The sequence below is a fragment of the Girardinichthys multiradiatus genome, chromosome 22 (genome assembly GCF_021462225.1).
Source record: "Girardinichthys multiradiatus isolate DD_20200921_A chromosome 22, DD_fGirMul_XY1, whole genome shotgun sequence".
Taxonomy (NCBI): domain Eukaryota; kingdom Metazoa; phylum Chordata; class Actinopteri; order Cyprinodontiformes; family Goodeidae; genus Girardinichthys; species Girardinichthys multiradiatus.
The window spans coordinates 22,123,842-22,146,308 of record NC_061814.1 but is presented as its reverse complement, the minus strand read 5'-3'; the positions used below and the strand labels follow the sequence as shown (position 1 = coordinate 22,146,308).

General features: G+C 39.4%; 1 protein-coding gene across 10 annotated transcripts in view; it reads left to right on the top strand.

Moving 5' to 3' along the window:
- LOC124858990 (protocadherin-15-like) overlaps positions 1 to 22,467 on the top strand; it is a 326,056-nt gene that overhangs the window by 207,552 nt on the left and 96,037 nt on the right. For all 10 annotated transcript variants that reach the window (XR_007035988.1, XR_007035987.1, XR_007035991.1 and 7 more), the window contains 2 exons: positions 9,433 to 9,561; positions 21,634 to 21,939. Coding sequence is in view for 4 of the 10 variants with exons in the window: in XM_047351368.1 (XP_047207324.1) it covers positions 9,433 to 9,561; positions 21,634 to 21,939 (435 nt within the window). In the remaining 6 variants the exon portion in view is untranslated. The remainder of the gene's footprint in view (positions 1 to 9,432; positions 9,562 to 21,633; positions 21,940 to 22,467) is intronic.

Genomic DNA, 22,467 nt, shown 5'->3' with positions numbered 1-22,467 from the left:
GTGGAGGTCTCCCTGCAGCCCGGCGTTTGGGAAAACCATGAAAGAGACTGGGGAGAACTTGAGTAGCACACACACAGTCTGTGCGACCCCTCAAGGACGTACGACACCTCCAGGACCCTCCTGTTTGCAGTTTGACAGAAGCCATGTTGGGGACACACCAAACATGTGGAAGAAGGTGCTTTGGTCAGACGAGACCAAACTTGAACTGCACATCACTCTGAACACACCATCCCCACAGTCAAATATGTCGGTGGCAGCCTCATGATCTGACGGTGCTTCTTTTCAGCAGGGACAGGGAAGGTGGTCAGAGTTCATGGGAAGATGGATGGAGCGAAATACATGGCAATTTGGAAGAAAACCTGTTGGAGTCTGCAAAAGACTTGAGACTGGGGCGGAGGTTCATCTTTCAGCAGGACAACAACCCTAAACATAAAGCCAGGGCAACAATGGAATGGTTTAAAAAAAAAATTTATTTATGTTTTACAATGGCCCAGTCAAAGTCCAGAACTAAACCCAATCGAGAATCTGTGGCATCGAGAAAACTGCTGTTCACAACTGCTCTCCATCTAATCTAACAGAGCTTGAGCTGTTTTGCAAAAAAGGATGGGCAAAATTTTCAGTCACTGGATGTGCAATGCTGGCAAAGACATACCTTAAAAGACTTGCAGCTGTAATTTCAGCAAATGGTGGTTCCAAGTATCGAGGGGGGCTGAATACTTTTGCACAATGCCCTTTTCAGTTTTTTATTGGTAAAAGAAAAAAAAGTAATCATGTATAATTTTCGTTTCACTTGACAATTGTATACCACTTTGTGTAAGTCATCCACATAAAATTCCAATAAAACATATTTATGTTTGTGGTTGTAATGTGACAATATGTGGAAAAGTTCAAGGGGTATGAATAATTTTACAAGCCATTGTAGCTGTAAAACTGCTTTTATGCTGCCTGACTACCTGGCTTCTGAAAGGACTTTTTTCATTAGTTCAGGCATTCAGTCATTATTGAATTAGATTTTTTATTTGATGCCTTATTTTGTTGATTTAACGGTCATGATCCATATACAAATGTACATTTACAATTTAACTGCAGTGCACTGTTTTGCTTTGAAACCTTAGTTAGCATATTGTAACCTTCTTTTTAGTGCATCACATTTTCACATTTTAAAACTAGCTGCTTGTCATGAATCTGCATTCAGTCCAGTAGAATCAAAATTAGATCATTCAAATAACCCTAACAATCATGCATAAGTTACAGTGTAAAATTTGTTAAAACTTACAGGACATTTAGTTTTCAGAAAAATCACTTGGACAAGATGGAGCCTAACAGGACGGCACCTCAGCCTTGAGCAAGAGCAGATACTAACCAAACGTTGATGCTGGCTGCGCTGTCTCCCTTTGGGGGCTGATAATAAAATAAACTGTCTTAATTTAATTAGACCCCAACTCAGTTGGCTGTTTTGAGCAGATATCTTTAATCCAGGCAGAGGTGAAAGGCACTTTCCCTTTTAATATGCAGTGTATGATAGGCAATGAACATTAGCTGATGAGCTGTCACAAGAGTGATGTTGATTACTGCCCCTTCACCTGCACTCTCGTAATTCATTGGCAACCACAGTGCGTTGGACTCTATGCTCCTGTGTTTATGCAATACGTCACAGAGTGATAGGGGCACAGAGAAATGGTGACTTGGTAACAGTGATACTTGGAAATAATTGAGGTGCATGTAGGTTTAGGCTTTACTTCCCAGTGTGGGATTACAGTCTAAATGTTGGACAGCGTGTGCACAGCTATTTAAAAATATTTTTTTGTTGCACAGAATCTTTTTCAGAGAATGTATTAATGTTTGATTTGTAAGGGCTCTATGTCTCAGCCAGGGAGTAATCCCGTTACAACAGAACACAATTAAATGAGAGGAAGGAGAAAAGGCTTGTGGGAGTGTGGAGGTGAGGGTCTCATTCAATGCCACCATTTTGGCCTGAAACACAAAAAGCATCAGAACTGCAATATTATAATTTAGACTTTACGGGCTTATATTATGTTTTATACAGTTTTTAAGTCTATAAAGGGAGAAGAAGACCATTCAAAAGTTGAGGCCGTCAAGAACGTTACTTTTATTACGATCTCAGATCTTCATTTACATGTAAGCACCATTACTTTCTCAAAGTAAAGGATGATGGGTGTAAATTCTGATGCTTAAAAATAATTATAGCACTTTTTGCCTCATTAAAAAATCAGCAGTTGTAAGCTGCACTAAGCTGTTGTCTTGTCCCCTGAAAGTTTAGACAACTGATGCCCACAAGGCAGGAGACACTTAGAAGGAAAATATAAACCTCTCTTTGTACAGTTTTATTCAGCAAGAAATCATATTGTGTAAATCCTGATTCTGATCAGTGATTAGCTGGTCAAATACAGACCCCCCACATGCAAGTAGGCATCCACTGTTTTGAGTATATAAAAAAGGTCTGAAGATGATAAAAGCATGCTTTGATACATAAACAGGGAAACTTTTGTTATTCCTTTATTTTCTGTTAGATATGCATCTCTGTGACCCACCCTGTGTCATTTTGCTTTGAAGACCACTGATTGAAAAAACCTTGCCTGTGACAGGGTTGTAGCAAAACAGTTAGCTTACAGGATTATACCGGGAATTTACTATGGGAAAACAGCAATCCAAACTGACCAGGCCCTGTGTGAAAAGTAACTGGTTGTGTCACCTTTGGCAACGACAACTGCCGTTCGAGTGTTTACAATAACTGGTGTTTCAAGCATGAACACCAGTTTTCAAGCAACAACCGCCAATTTAAGGTCATGGCAAAGCATTTCAAAACAGATTTAGGTCTGGAGTTTGACTAGGCTACTCCAATACTTGTTTTTTTTGAGCCGTTAATATTATACACTCACCAATAAATTTGGTTATAGCTATTGTGACCACTCCAGTACTGATAAAGTTTAAAGAGAGCTTAAAGATGGCAACAAACAATAAAATCAGAACTCTAATTCATTCACAGGGGAAAAGTTAAAATCATCAAAATAAAACTACTTTATTCCTGTGTAAGGATTATGATTATTGATTAATGAATATTTAAAAATTATAGTTAAAATCATAAGTCAGGAAAATAGTTTTCTTAACCAAAAATCATTGCTTACGAATAGAAATCAGAGATGTCCTCTAGTGTTGTGATTATGGGCTCAAAGCACTTAATGATTACTATTAGTTAATTATCATTAATAATTGAGAATTATTAACCAAAACCATGTTAAATGTCACTGTTTAATCAGCTTCACCGATAGTTGGGGGAACTTTGACCTTATTTTGACAGATAAATCACTCTTGCATGAAATAAACACAAACACTTCTCTTTATATATATATATATATATATATATATATATATATATATATATATATATATATATATATGTGAACGTGTATTGAAACCTTATAGCCCTGATATAATTACTATTTTGATCCAAAAACCTTCACCTAACTAGCAAGCACTATTCCACAGAAAAGTAAAATGATTACCTAAGAATAATAATTAAAAAAAATCTATGCACATTGAGTGTCAATGAAGATCAAACCAGCAGTTTTACGGACAAAATGTGCAGTTTAGGTTAACTTGGAAAGTGGAGCAAAACCACTTTACAGGGCAGCCTTCTTGGTGCGCTGATGCGGCGGTCAGTTGGTAGAACGGTGGGGCCACGCCCTTAGCCACTAGCAGCTGATTGCCCCAAATCTTGGGCAAAGGGTCATACAACTGAGACAAGAACTAGATGAAGAAACTGGGACAAAGGACTGGTCAGGCCACGAGACCTAGACCGCAGCTGCTTTGAATGGAAAACTTTTAAAAGTCCAATTTCTAACTCCTGGCTGATTCAGATCAGCCGGACAAAAACATGACCATACACACCTTACTAATCGCAACAAGTTAATACCTTGGATTAACTACTGTTGATTTTAAATCAACTTAAACTATGCCTCACCCTGCCCAGATCTCTAAATACACCTATCCCAGACATCACAGAGTCTCATCTATTTCCGGTTAAGTCAATAATAGCAGCTCATTAATCAGATTCAAGTCCAGTCAATTGTGCTGATTTTGTTTCTTCTGTGGCTTAGGTAAGTCAAACCTCAGTTGGAAGTTGACACCTAATTTGCCTAAAGCACTCTTTAAAGTGAACAATGAGTTAATCTAATCCCCAAATTACAATAGCGGTGAGCTGCATTCATTTACGTTGCATTTTCCTTAGTTTACACTCATGTAAACAATCTCAATGTTCCCTTGCCATGTATTTTATAGATGTTACCCGGTCAATATTAACTAACAACATAGAAAAACAATAATAAAGGATTCCCAAACCCTAGTGTGTGGTGAGGCTCACATTAACCATGCCATTCCTCTATGATGTGACTGTTGTCTCGTTTACTAGGGGAGCTTCAAACAGCTATCTTCTCTAGAGTATTTCCTCCCACTGGGGCCTCACCACAATCACGCATCTTTCCTTCCCCAAAGAATCCATACCATTATTTGCAGGCATATTTAGCCAATGACAATGAAAGATTATTGCTCTGTGCATATAATGCCATTTTCTATGTTGATTTATAGAAGTGCCATAAGGGCTTGAAACAGGTCCCCGCTTGAAGGTTATCAGCTGTACATTTGTTCTCACTGGCCCTATTAATGAGTGGTGCAGTGGGGAATTGGCTTAGTCAAGTGAGCTATGAGATAAAAAACCCACAGAAATACTAATTAGAAACATTTAACAAGATATACATATGATTTGATGCCCTGTAAACAATATGTTTTTAATAATTTATTGATAAATGTTTTATCAATATTTTAAAATGCTAATTTATTTTCAGACTCTTTATGGTTTTCACTTGATAGATACAATCAATTTATTTTTCTCTTTTATTTAAAATACGTTAAAATGTAAATAACTTCTGTCTTTGACACAAACTAAAATACATAATAAAACTAGATGCTAAAAATGTACCGTTATTTTTTATTTACTAACTGCAATATTTTTGATGTCTTTTTGCAAACTGTATTATTTTTTGGCAATACAGTTTAACCCAGATAGCTACATGCACTACAGGTCCTTCTCAAAATATTAGCATATTGTGATAAAGTTAATTATTTTCCATAATGTCATGATGAAAATTTAACATTCATATATTTTAGATTCATTGCACACTAACTGAAATATTTCAGGTCTTTTATTGTCTTAATACGGATGATTGTGGCATACGGCTCATGAAAACCCAAAATTCCTATTTCACAAAATTAGCATATTTCATCCGACCAATAAAAGAAAAGTGTTTTTAATACAAAAAACGTCAACCTTCAAATAATCATGTACAGTTATGCACTCAATACTTGGTTGGGAATCCTTTTGCAGAAATGACTGCTTCTATGCGGCGTGGCATGGAGGCAATCAGCCTGTGGCACTGCTGAGGTCTTATGGAGGCCCAGGATGCTTCGATAGCGGCCTTTAGCTCATCCAGAGTGTTGGGTCTTGAGTCTCTCAACGTTTTCTTCACAATATCCCACAGATTCTCTATGGGGTTCAGGTCAGGAGAGTTGGCAGGCCAATTGAGCACAGTGATACCATTGTCAGTAAACCATTTACCAGTGGTTTTGGCACTGTGAGCAGGTGCCAGGTTGTGCTGAAAAATGAAATCTTCATCTCCATAAAGCTTTTCAGCAGATGGAAGCATGAAGTGCTCCAAAATCTCCTGATAGCTAGCTGCATTGACCCTGCCCTTGATAAAACACAGTGGACCAACACCAGCAGCTGACACGGTACCCCAGACCATCACTGACTGTGGGTACTTGACACTGGACTTCTGGCATTTTGGCATTTCCTTCTCCCCAGTCTTCCTCCAGACTCTGGCACCTTGATTTCCGAATGACATGCAGAATTTGCTTTCATCCGAAAAAAGTACTTTGGACCACTGAGCAACAGTCCAGTGCTGCTTCTCTGTAGCCCAGGTCAGGCGCTTCTGCCGCTGTTTCTGGTTCAAAAGTGGCTTGACTTGGGGAATGCAGCACCTGTAGCCCATTTCCTGCACACGCCTGTGCACTGTGGCTCTGGATGTTTCTACTCCAAACTCAGTCCACTGCTTCCGCAGGTCCCCCAAGGTCTGGAATCGGCCCTTCTCCACAATCTTCCTCAGGGTCCGGTCACCTCTTCTCGTTGTGCAGCGTTTTCTGCCACACTTTTTCCTTCCCACAGACTTCTAACTGAGGTGCCTTGATACAGCACTCTGGGAACAGCCTATTCGTTCAGAAATTTCTTTCTGTGTCTTACCCTCTTGCTTGAGGGTGTCAATAATGGCCTTCTGGACAGCAGTCAGGTCGGCAGTCTTACCCATGATTGGGGTTTTGAGTGATGAACTAGGCTGGGAGTTTTAAAGGCCTCAGGAATCTTTTGCAGGTGTTTAGAGTTAACTCGTTGATTCAGATGATTAGGTTCATAGCTCGTTTAGAGACCCTCTTAATGATATGCTAATTTTGTGAGATAGGAATTTTGGGTTTTCATGAGCTGTATGCCAAAATCATCCATATTAAGACAATAAAAGACCTGAAATATTTCAGTTAGTGTGCAATGAATCTAAAATATATGAATGTTAAATTTTCATCATGACATTATGGAAAATAATGAACTTTTTCACAATATGCTAATATTTTGAGAAGGACCTGTATATAAACATTTCTTACTGTTTCACATCAGACAAAATTTTTCTGTTTTCTGTCATTTGGATTACCATAATTACTTCTATTTGCCACATGCCAGGATAATGTGACACTTCTTTTTTTTTTTTTTTTTTTGTTACGTCCCTTAAATTCCAAATTTTACATGAATTGACATGACTATGCCTTTAAACAGTTTGGGATGGTACAAAATGATGATAATTGACAACATTTGAGTTAAATCTTTGAGTGTGTCATAGGAAAATCAATAGAAATTCACCTAGATATCAGTCAGTCTATCTGATATTTGTTTTATCTTCAGATCTAACAGGGCTTTTGGCAGGAGGTGGTAGAGAATAATGTGCCTGCCATAGGTAAACTTTAGCATATATTCTGTATGAGCCCCTTTCCGTTAGAACATGAGACTAAACAGCAGTGACTTCTAGATTCCTTCTTTCCATCAACCAATGAATAATATTTGGAGGCAATTTCATGGAATTTGTCTTTTCAGCCAGCACTTCAAGAAATTATGTTTAATGACAGAGATTGCAAACAGACAGCTGGACTAGGAGTAATTTGCAGTGTCATGTAGAAAAAGTTGTTTAAAACAAATGGTTTGGTTCTAATATTTTTTTCAGTCGGAATACGAAGAAAGACAGAAAACAGGGAGACAACTGTAAGTCATTAATTAAGCAGTCCAAGTTTTTTTTATTTTTATCTTTGCAGCGATGCTTCAAAAAACTTTGTTGGGCTGAGTATTTTTACAAAAAATAAGAAAGTGTGCCACAGTCCAGTGGGGTTTTTAAATAGGAAATGCTTATTGTCAGATAAAATGTTGGTCTTTGTTGGTATGGTGTGTTGATATTCTCAAAATTCTCAATCATGTTATCTAAAATTTTATGGCTTTTCCTGTGTGTCCTTACATATTGTGAGTTCACAAACAATAATTAGCTAACATAAAGTCCTGTCGTATCTATGAAGTATTTCTGTTACTTTTGATGCACCATTGTTTGCACTCTGTGTATGTATTGGGATGAATGGTGTAAAATTTTCATTGCTTTATTGTTCTACTACTTCAGTGCAAGTTGCATCCCTTTTCCATGATGTTAGCCTCTCATCATTTTTTTTTGCTATATACAGGTGTTGGACAATGAAACTGAAACACCTGGTTTTAAAGCACAATAATTTATTAGTATGGTGTAGGGCCTCCTTTTGCGGCCAATACAGCATCAATTCGTCTTGGGAATGACATATACAAGTCCTGCACAGTGGTCAGAGGGATTTTAAGCCATTCTTCTTGCAGGATAGTGGCCAGGTCACTACGTGATACTGGTGGAGGAAATCTTTTCCTGACTCGCTCCTCCAAAACACCCCAAAGTGGCTCAATAATATTTAGATCTGGTGACTGTGCAGGCCATGGGAGATGTTCAACTTCACTTTCATGTTCATCAAACCAATCTTTCACCAGTCTTGCTGTGCGTATTGGTGCATTGTCATCCTGATACACGGCACCTCCTTCAGGATACAATGTTTGAACCATTGGATGCACATGGTCCTCAAGAATGGTTTGGTAGCCCTTGGCAGTGATGCGCCCATCTAGCACAAGTATTGGGCCAAGGGAATGCCATGATATGGCAGCCCAAACCATCACTGATCCACCCCCATGGTTCACTCTGGGCATGCAACAGTCTGGGTGGTACGCTTCTTTGGGGCTTCTCCACACCGTAACTCTCCCGGATGTGGGGAAAACAGTAAAGGTGGACTCATCAGAGAACAACACATGTTTCACATTGTCCACAGCCCAAGATTTGCGCTCCTTGCACCATTGAAACCGACGTTTGGCATTGGCATGAGTGACCAAAGGTTTGGCTATAGCAGCCCGGCTGTGTATATTGACCCTGTGGAGCTCCAGACGAACAGTTCTGGTGGAAACAGGAGAGTTAAGGTGCACATTTAATTCTGCCGTGATTTGGGCAGCCGTGGTTTTATGTTTTTTGGATACAATCCGAGTTAGCACCCGAACATCCCTTTCAGACAGCTTCCTCTTGCGTCCACAGTTAATCCTGTTGGATGTGGTTCGTCCTTCTTGGTGGTATGCTGACATTACCCTGGATACCGTGGCTCTTGATACATCACAAAGACTTGCTGTCTTGGTCACAGATGCGCCAGCAAGACGTGCACCAACAATTTGTCCTGTTTTGAACTCTGGTATGTCACCCATAATGTTGTGTGCATTTCAATATTTTGAGCAAAACTGTGCTCTTACCCTGCTAATTGAACCTTCACACTCTGCTCTTACTGGTGCAATGTGCAATCAATGAAGACTGGCTGCCAGGCTGGTCCAATTTAGCCATGAAACCTCCCACACTAAAATGTCAGCTGTTTCAGTTTCATTGTCCAACCCCTGTATTGTATGTAAACAAATGTATTCTACTTTATTGAATGGGTCTGTATATATAGAATGCTGTCTCAGAGTTGCGATGGCCATGCCTCCAACTTGTTTGACATGGGTCTAACATCTGTGACAGCCTTGTTTAGCTGGTGATTAAACTGTGTATGCCACTGTGCCAAATGCCTAGGAAAGTGATGCTGGACACATCTTGTCAAACAATTGAAATGCAAGGCAGATACTGAGTGGTGTAATGGGGTTGTTTATTTCTGTGATTGCGTCTTTCAAATCATCATTCGGTAAGCAAACAACCTTTTTTATCTTGGTGTTTCTTTTTTCTGCTTTAGACATCCACTGCTACTGTGAGCATAGTAGTGACTGATGTCAATGATAACAACCCAACATTTGACATCACCCTTGGCACTAACTTTACTGTTCAAGAAGAAAAAGCCAATCTGTTTGTTGGACAAGTCAACGTAAGTGAAATGTTACTTAAGATTATCATATTAGTTTTTCCTTGTTTAATGTAATAATGCCTGCATGTTTGTAACGTTTTAGCCACCCTTGTGTTTATTGCTGCACAGCCACATTTTTTATAGTGGCTACCAGGTAAGAGCTATGATTTAGTTATTGTTGTTGCTGCCTATTGAAAATTACCCAATTTTATTCAACACAGTTGACCCACAGCTGCCTCCCGGATGGCTGCCTTGGCTGAGCTTCAGTGTGCTGCCAGGTTTTTGTAATTACTCATGTAGATTAAATGGCCTGAATTCTGTCAGTGAATTAATCAGGCATAAAGATATTTGACATTGTCTGCAATATATGCACTGTGATGTAGAAGAGGAAAATAAACCAGCCTGTTATTCTTATTTTTTTATTGTTGTTGTTGTTGAAGAATGTGCATTTAATCTACAGATTGTCTCGCATCTTCCAAACATACCTATAATTTTTAAGTCCAAAAAAGTAGGAGTTTGTGAATAGATTTAGGTTATCCTAAGATCTGACATTAATTATTTGTTTTCTTGTCTTTTATTGCCTTCTATTGCATCAGAATCAGAATCAGAAAAGCTTTATTGCCAAGTACGTTTTTGGACATACAAGGAATTTGTTTTGGCGTAGTCGGTGCAATACAATACAAATTAAACAGTATAAACATATCTACAATATAATATAAATATATGTGCACAGTTTTAAGTGAGTGAGAGTAAATGTAGAGCAGTATAAGATGCAAGAGCAATACAACAGTGCAGATGATCATTGTGCAAGTATGTCAGTGCAAGTAAAGCAGGAGTCCAAGCTGAGCGTTAATGTAACGCATAGATTTACAGGTTACAAGTGTCCTGTCAGCAAAAAAAAAAAAGGGGGGGGGGGGGGGGGGGGGGAGTGTCAGGGTGGTTTCTCCGGGCTTTGTTAACCAGGCTGGTGGCAGATGGGAAAAAACTGTTCTTGTGGCGTGAGGTTTTGGTCCAGATGGACCGCAGCCTCCTGCCAGAGGGGAGAGTCTCAAAGAGTCTGTGTCCGGGGTGGGAGGGATCAGCCAGAAACTTCCCTGCCCGCTTCAGGGTCCTGGAGGTGTACAGTTCCTGGAGCGACAGTAGACAGCAGCCAATCACCTTCTCAGCAGACCGCATGACACGCTGCAGCCGGCCCTTATCCTTGGCTGTAGCAGCGGCGTACCAGATGGTGATGGAGGAGGTGAGGATGGACTCAATGATGGCTGTGTAGAAGTGCACCATCATAGTCTTTGGCAGGTTGAATTTCTTCAGCTGCTGCAGGAAGAACATCCTCTGCTGGGCTTTCTTGATGAGGGAGCTGATGTTTGGCTCCCACTTGAGATCCTGGGAGATGATGGTTCCCAGGAAGCGGAAATATTCCACAGTGTCAATTGTGGAGTCACAGAGGGTGATGGGGGCAGGTGGGGCTGGGTTCTGCCTGAAGTCCACAACCATCTCCACTTTCTTTAGAGCGTTGAGCTCAAGGTTGTTCTGGCTGCACCAGTCCAACAGATGGTCCACCTCCCATCTGTACGCGGACTCGTCACCATCAGAGATGAGTCCGATCAGGGTGGTGTCGTCCGCAAACTTCAGAAGCTTGACAGACTGGTGACTGGAGGTGCAGCTGTTGGTGTACAGGGAGAAGAGCAGAGGAGAGAGAACACAGCCTTGGGGGGAACCGGTGCTGATGGTCAGGGAGTCAGAGACGTGCTTCCCCAGCCTCACGCGCTGCTTCCTGTCAGACAGGAAGTCAGTGATCCACCTGCAGGTGGAGTCGGGCACAGTCAGCTGGGAGAGCTTCTCCTGTAGCAGAACTGGGACGATGGTGTTGAAGGCAGAGCTGAAATCCACAAACAGGATCCTGGCATAGGTTCCTGTAGAGTCCAGGTGCCGGAGGATGAAGTGACATAAACAGACATTCAGCCTTTAGTGTCTACATTTTAGCTGTAGATACCCTTATATTTTTATGAGTGAACATTACAAGTTTATGGAGTGTGAATGTGAACAAAAGAACACATGAAGCAAGCTTTGTGTTTGCAAGCAATAAAGCCTTCTCAAGTCTCCCTTGCTAGTGTCTCCTCAGAAATGCAGCGAGCAGCTTAAAAGGGGCTTAGTCCAGGGCACCAACTCCCTTCGTCTGCCCTGCTTTGGAAGTCTTTCTAAGCTGGAAACTCACCATCTTGAGCTGAGATTCTGGCTAAATAGAAAAGTACATTAAAGTACTTAACTCACTGCTATTCTGCTCTCTATGTGCATTGGGAGGCTGAAGCTGACTGAGAAAATGTGTAGGGTTTGATTTTTTTTTTTTATACAGTAAAACCTTTTTTACACAAAATTACTAACTAAAGTAAGGACAATCAGTGTAAGCATGGATATATTCTTCGGGAATAATAGATCTTGGAAAATGAATATGGACAGATTGATGTTTTTTGTTTTTTGGTTGCCAACGATTACTTTGCACACTATCACAATAAAAAAGTCATGCAGGTGTAAAGTTCATGAGCTATATTTGTCTTATAATCAATCAAAAAAACTGATTATTTTCTTCACTGAGGTTATGAGTTTCACCTAAAAGATGATTTCTACATTTTCTCAAGAATTATTCATTATTAAAGGGAACAAATAATGTGGGAAATAAAGATGTTGACCAAAGGTTACAGATAAAAAGAGCCAGTATAATATGAAAGAACAATCAAGAAGCAGGTCTACTATAATTCAACTAATGTTTACCCACTAATAACTGACTGAAACTCAACAACATAAAATAGAACAAAGATAAACAACCAACAATACTAGGTGGAAACATTGCTTGTGGGGAAAGCATTAATCAGGAAATGGGAGGTAATTTTTAAAATTGTTCAACAATCTGAACGTTATCTGAAGACTGTTGCTCTCTCAGAAGCCAGAAGAAAGTTGTTTTATGGCAAAGGTTACTCCATGGTTTTACCCTCACTGTAATCTCAGAGGGAAGATGGGAAGATGAAAAAATTAAAGAAAAGAAACAAGGGAAGCACAAAGTTTGAGAGCCGCAGGATAATACATCAGCCTCTGTCACCAGAACCATCAGATATAGATAATAAAAGACAATTTACTTTCACCAAAGATACTGTTATTCATTTCTCTTTTCTGAACCGGGTTGTTTTCTTCAGAGGTACCATTCTACACTCACCAATGACAATCAAATCCTTCTCAAGCAGAAAGAATGTGCTGGAAAAATGTATATAAGTTATCATTGCTTAGTTTAAACTATGTTTATGTTTGAAGTTCTACTCTAGTTAAGATGATTCCTGTGATTGGTTTTAGTGTGTAATAGGGTTTGTGGAAAGTTAAGGAATGTGGTCTGGAGTGGATCAATCCCTGGACATGACATGCTTATACCATATATGGGAATGACCACTCTTCTAAGTTGAAACCTCTGTAAGAATTGGCTGAACCAATTCCTGCTTTTTGCTTGTTGGAATGTGAGTTGTAAATAAAAGGCTGGTACAAGGATTTCTTCCTTTGTGATAAGGAAGTCGCTGTTTGGCAGAGGACTGTCTCACCCTTGCAAGTCAAACTTACTTGGTTCACTTGTGTCTTATTTTTACACTTGTCTGTATTTATCAGCATTCTAATTCTAACTCTAACAGAATGTGTTTGGAAAAAATCCTGAAGTATCTGAGACAAGACAAATTAAAAAAGCCTTGCAAGAGCTTCCCTCAAGCATGAAAACTTGTGTTGTATAATGCATAGTGGGTGATATAATCTGCAAACACAAATCATTTATCGCAACCAAATCTTAATGGGGTGATCGGTCTTGGTTTTGACTCAATGAGTAAGGCTTCTTGCTGGGTTCTCATTGAGTCTCTATAAAGTCAGTAGAGTTTCTCGCCAACCAAGTCAAGTCAAGTTTATTTATATAGCGCTTTTCAGCAACAAGGCACTCAAAGTGCTGTACATGAGGTAAAACATTACAATGATCAAACACAGAAAAAACAAATCAAATGACACTAATAATCCTTGGGAGTAATAATAATTAATAATCCTTCCGGGTTTACTGGTCGAAATTGGTTGCAAGCCACTCTTAATAATAAAGCATCTTATGCTAAAAGAAGATGATAATATTGATAGTCTCATCATTCCACTGAATTCTAACTAGGGAAGCTGAGTCACTGGTACAAAACAGCTTTAATCCACATTTTCAGGTGCTAATAGTATAGTGCTTTTACTGGTTGGTACTGAAGTTGAACTAAGTAATAACAGTCCATTGTAGTCTAACTAAGAAAGCTGGGTCATTGATGTAAAAGCAGCTATAGTCCAAATTTTCTATTAATAATGTTTGGTTTTCGCTGGTAATCCTTCTGATAAAACTAAAAATCTATGAAAAAGTAATGAAATCACGCAATTAGGTGCAGGGCTAAGCAACACACAAAAAGAAAAGATTTTGCAAGAGTGTGATGGAATCCTGGGGGTGCGAATATATAACTGTGAGTGTGTGTGCAAGAATTAGACTGTTAACACAGATAGAGCGCCATTGTCTTTGAGGAGAGAGATGGAAGTTTTCTCAGTCGGCCACAAAGTCTTATCTGGGTCACGGCTGTTCGGGGGTGCTGGGAAAGAGCGCCATGTTTACATAACATCCAGGAGATATTTTGTCGATAGCCACTTAGCAGAAGTTGCCAAGGCCACGTTGGGGCACCAGATTTAGTAAAACAATAAGTGTTCTGGTTCAAGCAGTTGTGTATTTCCAACCACTTTAAAAGTTTTTACTGTTATCTCTCAATTGCGAATCCAAATATCCAAATTTCTGGGACTTTCCCGCAGTTCTGAAACAAACAACCTTCTCCATGATTAATTCCTTTCACCTCTGAGTCCAAAAGCCACTTCCAGGCTACAATTCTGTTCAAGAACCGTATCCAGCTTGCGGCTTAGCTCTCTTAACAATTCAGTCTGAGCATTGATCGCTCTGCAGATTCCATCCAGCATCGCAGGCAGCTTTGGGATGCTTTGAACAGCTGCCGTTTTGCCATTTTGCTAATAACGTTTTGCTAGTCACTCGATAAGTCAGGTAACCGCCAGCTCCAAAAAGCAGAAATCCTGTTATCAAAAATCCAAATATATAGGCGTCTTCTGCATCCTCAACCGACACTGTAGTCAAGCACACAATCTTCCACTGTTGCCAGGAATCCATTGTGTATCCAAAGAAGAATGTACCGGTTGGGCAAGAGGGTTCTTCTTTACCCTATCTTCCTGTGGAACAAATTTGATCAATTGCATTGAGAGACCAGCTGACCAAATCCATAATTTGAAAGTTTGGAAGATATGTAAAGTGAGGCTCTGAGAAAAACACAGACAAAAGCAGATGCAGAAGCAGGCAAGAGGGAGGGAGAGAAAACGGGTGCGTCCTCCAGCGAGAGCAGAACAAGAAAAAATACTTTTTGTGGACAGAATTTGTCATGACAGACTCATTAGCCAATAAAGGTTGATTATGGTGAACAGGTTGATGGAGAAACACATATATCACAAAATATTAACTTGCTTTTGTGCATCAAAGAGACAGAGATTGTGCTGAAACACACTATCATTGTAAGAGAGCTTCATTAACTGTTCAACTAAAGGGTCATTTTGGAAAAATTATAAAATCTACCATAGCCAGCTTAAGTAGGCAGGGAAGCATAGTCTTGCTGGAGAAAATTTCAAAATTAGGAGCTGCGTTGCTACACAAGGCCTTATGTTTTATTTTATTTTTTACTCTAAATAATTTATACTACAGCAAGAAAATATTCAATACATTGAGTTTTTGAAAAATGAGCACTGAGTTGTAGGGCAGAAACAAAAACATTAATTCCTATACTTTCAGAAATTACAGTGTTTAAGATAAAAACAGCACAAAAAAACACTTAAGTTGATTTTAATTAAACGTCCAGTGTACAAACACCTCTAAAACTATCCCCTGTTAAGTAACCAGGGTTCAACCCAAAGAGGGAAGCACTTAGATGGTTTTAGGACAAATATTGTAGAATTAAACAAGTTTACATGACATAAAAAAAAATAACACATTAACATTAATATAGCACAGTTAAGGCCCAATTTATACAGTTTATCTGGAAAAAAAGTTAATTTGGGGTTTAGTTTCTCTTTAAGTACTGAAAACACAACACATTTTATTTTAATGCAAATATGTGCTCCAGACAGATAAGAATATACATTGTAATTCTTCAGAGGCTTTCCTGAACTTCTTTGAACCTCACCATGGGTTTATTATCTCATCTCAACCCATCTACAACTGCATAATCCCTTTCATATTTATACAAAGTTAAATTGACTTTTTTTAAGTCCGATGTGTTCATGTAAATATGAAGCACTCAAAATATCTTTACATGATGGAAATTGAGCACATTTACAGTACAACATGGATCAGAACCTGCCTTAAAATTTGTGTTAACTATTATTTCTGCCTTAAATATATATTAGTTTCCTTCTGGTTTATCTGCTTGAGGTAATCCTTTCATGGTGGAGAGACATGTTTCTTCAGCGAGAGATGCAATTTTTCATGCAGGGAGAACAGATTTGCATTTTAAGACATCATGCTCATCGCACAGCATTTGAAGAGACCGCTCCCCTTGGCATGTAGCTTTTAAATAATCTTGACTTGTAGAGTTCATTTGTTAAGTGTGTTATTATGTTGTTAAATTCCTGCATTTAAGATACAATAATATACAGGTCATGGATGGTCTGTCCTGATCCCAGGATAGCATTTCATGGCATAATGTTGGACACAGCTGAATGGTCAACGTTTGCTAAAATCTGTGAAGCCTGATATATTTTTTGTTAACTCACAGTGTTACATGAATACCAAGTATTTCTCTCTGTTTCATCATCCCTTTCTTTTAAGCTGAGAAGTGATCAGTAATTGCTAACTGCTTTCCCCAAGCCCAAATAACTTCTTGAGATGAACATCTTCTGTCTAGCTGAGCAGATTTTGCTCCTATCAAAACAGTAACCTACAGCTCCCAATTGCATGACATGTTAAGTGACTGTCCAAGTGGCAGAAGAGCAAGTGGGTGAGAAGCAGAGTGTTAAAAGTAAGCAGCTATTTGTGTCCATTGAAGCATTTCTCTTTTAAAATCTGATGTTATGTAAAATCAGCTCACTCTTTCCAGTGCTGCATTGAATTCACCTGCAGGGTGGGAAATTTAATAGAGGCAGCCACGAGGCTCCAGGCAGCTGCCATCGGTTTGGATGGCTGGAGTCTAAATACATAATGCTATTAAGTAGCTTTATGCTAGCCTTAAAGTGCTTTGGATTATCGTGACAGTAATTGGAACCAGTTCCCACCTGTTTTTTGTTTTTGTTTTTTTTACACACGCTCGAATAGATTAGCAACAATTTGGCTATCTCAAATGACAGTGGTTGTTCTGGAACTGACAATTCATGCAACATTTAAACCCATTCTCTCTGCTCTCAGCAGGGGAGCCATAGACTCAGCAATGCTGATAACTGGTGAACAAATCCATGAGAGCTTGTGTCAGGCACATCATATAGGTGTCATATGAAATCTCAGAGTAGCTAGGCTTATGAGCATATCACCTACAGTATGCTTTGTTGTTTACTTGATAACCTCAATTGGATGAGTCTTACTGTATGTAATCAAAACAAAAGATCCATGTGCAAGTACATATGACAAAGTGATCATTTCTTAACCCCCCCCATACATGGGCCAGTATGAGATTCTCACAGTATGATAGCCATGAGAAAAAGGATCGAATAACTTTTATTTAAAACAGACAAGTACTCATGTTTCTACTAAAATAAATGTAATTCAAATTATTACTGTTCTAAGAGTGTTATCTAGTTTTTGTCACAACTTTTAAGTGCACAGAATGTTATACTTTTTTCGGCTCGATATTGAGTGAGACAAGTATAACCAAGTCATATTAGTTGGGTAATGAGGGGGGCTATCTGCTTGGGGAGTAGCCTGCAGGATTAGGTCTGGCTAACCCTCTCTGCTAAATACACATGCCCCTCATAGGTTGCTAATTATAGTCTTTAAAAGCAAGGCTACCTTAAGCCTGGTACACACTGTTCAATTTCCAAAATCACGCAGGACTGGAAAATGTCAAGCATTGCGAGCGTCTAATTCATACCTTTCCGCTCTGCCATTCGCTCAACTGTTATTATGTTTTTAGGAAATACAATGAAGGGAGATCTACTCCACTGTGGAGATTTTATCTTTCAGGTACAAACAAACAAAAACTGCATTCATATTCTGGTGAGAAATCATTTTATCCTTTTTATGCATTGCCCTCTACTTGTGCATTATCACCCAATAAGAGGCTATAGGGAAAATTGCATCTCTGAGTGGAACGTGGTTGCTCAGCTTACCTAAAAATGGTATGAATGGAGGCGCATGTTTGTCCGTGAGGTTCAAGCGTCTCATGTTCATGGATGCAGAAGGGTATGTCAAGACTTTAAAGCCTGTCTTACTTCACAATGGAAGAAATCAGTCTGCACAACTTGTTCATGCAGCAGAAATGTGCCATAGACATATCTGTCCATCAGTAAATGGACACCAAGTTATGGACGTCAATGCACTAATTATTATAGTTGGACACTGAAAAAGGGAGAGGACGATCAGGAAAAGGAAAACAACCTTAGAAGCTCTCATGGCTGGGTCAAAGAGGACAAAATCAGTCGGTCACAGCAGAAGTCACATCCCAAAATTGTTCCCAGTAAATATCTTACAGTGCTATACAGGTCCTTCTCAAAATATTAGCATATTGTGATAAAGTTAATTATTTTCCATAATGTCATGATGAAAATTTAACATTAATATATTTTAGATTCATTGCACACTAACTGAAATATTTCAGGTCTTTTATTGTCTTAATACGGATGATTTTGGCATACAGCTCATGAAAACCTAAAATTCCTATCTCACAAAATTAGCATATTTCATCCGACCAATAAAAGAAAAGTGTTTTTAATACAAAAAACGTCAACCTTCAAATAATCATGTACAGTTATGCACTCAATACTTGGTCGGGAATCCTTTTGCAGAAATGACTGCTTCAATGCGGCGTGGCATGGAGGCAATCAGCCTGTGGCACTGCTGAGGTCTTATGGAGGCCCAGGATGCTTCGATAGCGGCCTTTAGCTCATCCAGAGTGTTGGGTCTTGAGTCTCTCAACGTTTTCTTCACAATATCCCACAGATTCTCTATGGGGTTCAGGTCAGGAGAGTTGGCAGGCCAATTGAGCACAGTGATACCATGGTCAGTAAACCATTTACCAGTGGTTTTGGCATTGTGAGCAGGTGCCAGGTCGTGCTGAAAAATGAAATCTTCATCTCCATAAAGCTTTTCAGCAGATGGAAGCATGAAGTGCTCCAAAATCTCCTGATAGCTAGCTGCATTGACCCTGCCCTTGATAAAACACAGTGGACCAACACCAGCAGCTGACACGGCACCCCAGACCATCACTGACTGTGGGTACTTGACACTGGACTTCTGGCATTTTGGCATTTCCTTCTCCCCAGTCTTCCTCCAGACTCTGGCACCTTGATTTCCGAATGACATGCAGAATTTGCTTTCATCCGAAAAAAGTACTTTGGACCACTGAGCAACAGTCCAGTGCTGCTTCTCTGTAGCCCAGGTCAGGCGCTTCTGCCGCTGTTTCTGGTTCAAAAGTGGCTTGACCTGAGGAATGCGGCACCTGTAGCCCATTTCCTGCACACGCCTGTGCACTGTGGCTCTGGATGTTTCTACTCCAGACTCAGTCCACTGCTTCCGCAGGTCCCCCAAGGTCTGGAATCGGCCCTTCTCCACAATCTTCCTCAGGGTCCGGTCCCCTCTTCTCGTTGTGCAGCGTTTTCTGCCACACTTTTTCCTTCCCACAGACTTCCCACTGAGGTGCCTTGATACAGCACTCTGGGAACAGCCTATTTGTTCAGAAATGTCTTTCTGTGTCTTACCCTCTTGCTTGAGGGTGTCAATAGAGGCCTTCTGGACAGCAGTCAGGTCGGCAGTCTTACCCATGATTGGGGTTTTGAGTGATGAACCAGGCTGGGAGTTTTAAAGGCCTCAGGAATCTTTTGCAGGTGTTTAGAGTTAACTCGTTGATTCAGATGATTAGGTTCATAGCTCGTTTAGAGACCCTTTTAATGATATGCTAATTTTGTGAGATAGGAATTTTGGGTTTTCATGAGCTGTATGCCAAAATCATCCGTATTAAGACAATAAAAGACCTGAAATATTTCAGTTAGTGTGCAATGAATCTAAAATATATGAATGTTACATTTTCATCATGACATTATGGAAAATATTGAACTTTATCACAATATGCTAATATTTTGAGAAGGACCTGTATATTTGTTGTAGGTTGTCCTTGGTCTGCAGATAATTAAATTGGTGGTTGGTGCATCTGTCACATACTGAAAGACCACCAATTCCAGCCCATGTCCAGAGATTTTCTTTTACAACAGATGGCTGCTATACAAAAAGTGTGAACCAGGCTTAAGTGACGGGTCTTTAGTCTTTAAGCCAAGTCTGTCTGTGTTGTTAATTTAAAAAAACAATACTTGTCTCTACTATAAATGAGGGAAAGGTAGAGTAGCCCTCTTTCAACCAGCTGATTGGCTACAAGCAGCAAAATGTTGGGGAGGAACAGGTAGTCACACCATCTGTTTTCTGACATCAAATTACAAGGAAATAAAACCATAGGAATGTTCTGAATATTTTGTTGCAATTTTGAAACTATAAAGGACAATGTATATATTTCAATACCACCTCCATGTTTACTTTTCTTTTTGCTGCACACCATAGCAACAGTATTTAAACATTTAGCTGTATTTGCTTATAAAATAAACATGTTAAAGTCTGTACCAAGCAGAAAGGATGTAATTATTAAGTCCAACACAACGTGTCCCTAAGCTGGGTGGTGATAAAAAAAACACTTGTCTGAGATAAAGGCCATTGCAACTGTGGTTATCAAGTTTGCTTGTTCTCCCAGGTTTTTCTTATCAGTCTCTTTGCCAGCTTCAGTCAAAGTGTATTTTTATTGTATCATTGATGCCACTTCCATGCTAAACACACCAGACTCTGGCTGCCTACTTTGAAGAACCAGGAAGCATCTTTACACTAGTTTAGAAGAGAAGAGTTAAAAAGATGTGAAAATAATAATAAATAATAAGTATTTTGGGAAGTGCTAAACATGTAGAATAGATAGAATAGAATTCTGTTCTATTCTTTGATAATCATTTCTCTGCATGATTATCACCAAAGAGTATTTATATATATATTTTTTATCTAATGTATTATTGAGAAATGTTTGGTTTCAAAAAGTTTGTATTTTATCGTAGGGTTTACAGGAAAAGAACATGATTGGCTTTTGTCTGGCAAATTACACATTTGCTTGAGTTTCAATATCAAGAGGAGAAATGAGACTTGAACATGGGAGTCGTTTTGGCTCAGCTGCATCACTGAATCTTAAGGGGCCTTGTTGTTGAAAGCTTTATAAATATGCAAGGCATCAAGACAAAGCCAAGCTCTAACGAATCATATAATGGCTCAAACCCAAAACCAGATGCTGTTTGCAAGAAGAGAAATATGTGTTCACTTCTCTAAAATCTGGTATTCATCTGCTATTTGTTTGTGACTATTTACCCCTTTCTTATTAATAGTGCATGTTTATAGGTGTATGGATTATCATTGTTTTACTTTGTTTATGAGCTTATTTGAAGGTATCAGTTTTCTGATTATATTTTAGTGGTGTTCAATTTTCCAGAACTCTACCTTTTCAATTATTAGGCTTCCACCTGATTATGTGGGATGTATTTCCCACCAATTGTTTTCAGTTTATTGTTGAAATGCTAGTTCAATAACCTGGGCTAATTATGGTCACCTTGCACACTTCAGGAGCCTGCCAGCATTTAATTGTGGCTGCTTGAAAACAGCAGTTGCAAATGGCTGACATGAAGTGACACAAACTAAAATCAAAGAAAAAAAACATAATTCAATGATCTGATTTTTCTTGAAATCTTCTCATTTAAATACTCTTTTATTTTCTCTCTCCTTAGGCCACTGATCCAGATGAAGGAGTCAACGGCCAGGTTTACTACAGGATTGTCAACTTTCCTGACCTGTTTGTAATCAGTGCCAATGGAAGCATCTACACAAGACGTCCTCTAGACAGGGAGTTAAGGAATCATTATAGCCTTGTAGTTGAGGCCTCAGATGGGGCGGTAGACCCCAGAAAAACCACCTTGACGGTCTCGGTCCAGGTTCTGGATATAGATGACAACAGCCCTGTCTTTTCACAACAAGACTATGTGGTGAATGTGCCTGAGAACAGCCCTGTGGGGACTGTGGTTCTAAAACTAACTGTAAGTTTTCATTGTCAAAGTTTCTATTTTCCCCCTCCTCAATCCAGTACTAGTATTCAGGTTGGTTTGTGCCAAGTAAACTTCTGTGCCAACTAAAATACAATCTTCTTAAAGAGACACACTTTCTCTCTCACCAAAGCCACTTTCTGACAGAACAAGACCCGAAGCTGTTTTTCTTGAGTCACATCCAGACTTTCGTAAATTGATCCTTCTTAACTGGCAAACATCAACATACTCCACCAGAAAAATAATAAAAAAAAGGAACTGGATGTATTTGCATTTGGCTTCAACACTGTCAAATATCAATGCAAATGTTTGCACTGAAGTGAGGCATAGAGAAACCGTATGCATATGGAGCAAACATTAGCAGGGGGGCAAATAATTGCTGGCATATTGTGAGTGACATTTCCCAGATAGAGATATAGCAGGAGGTGGGGAGAGTGAGAAGAAGAGGGAGGTAAAGAAGATGAGGGATTTGAGTGACAGTGGCAGTGTGACACTCATAAACTATAAAACACCTCAACTCTA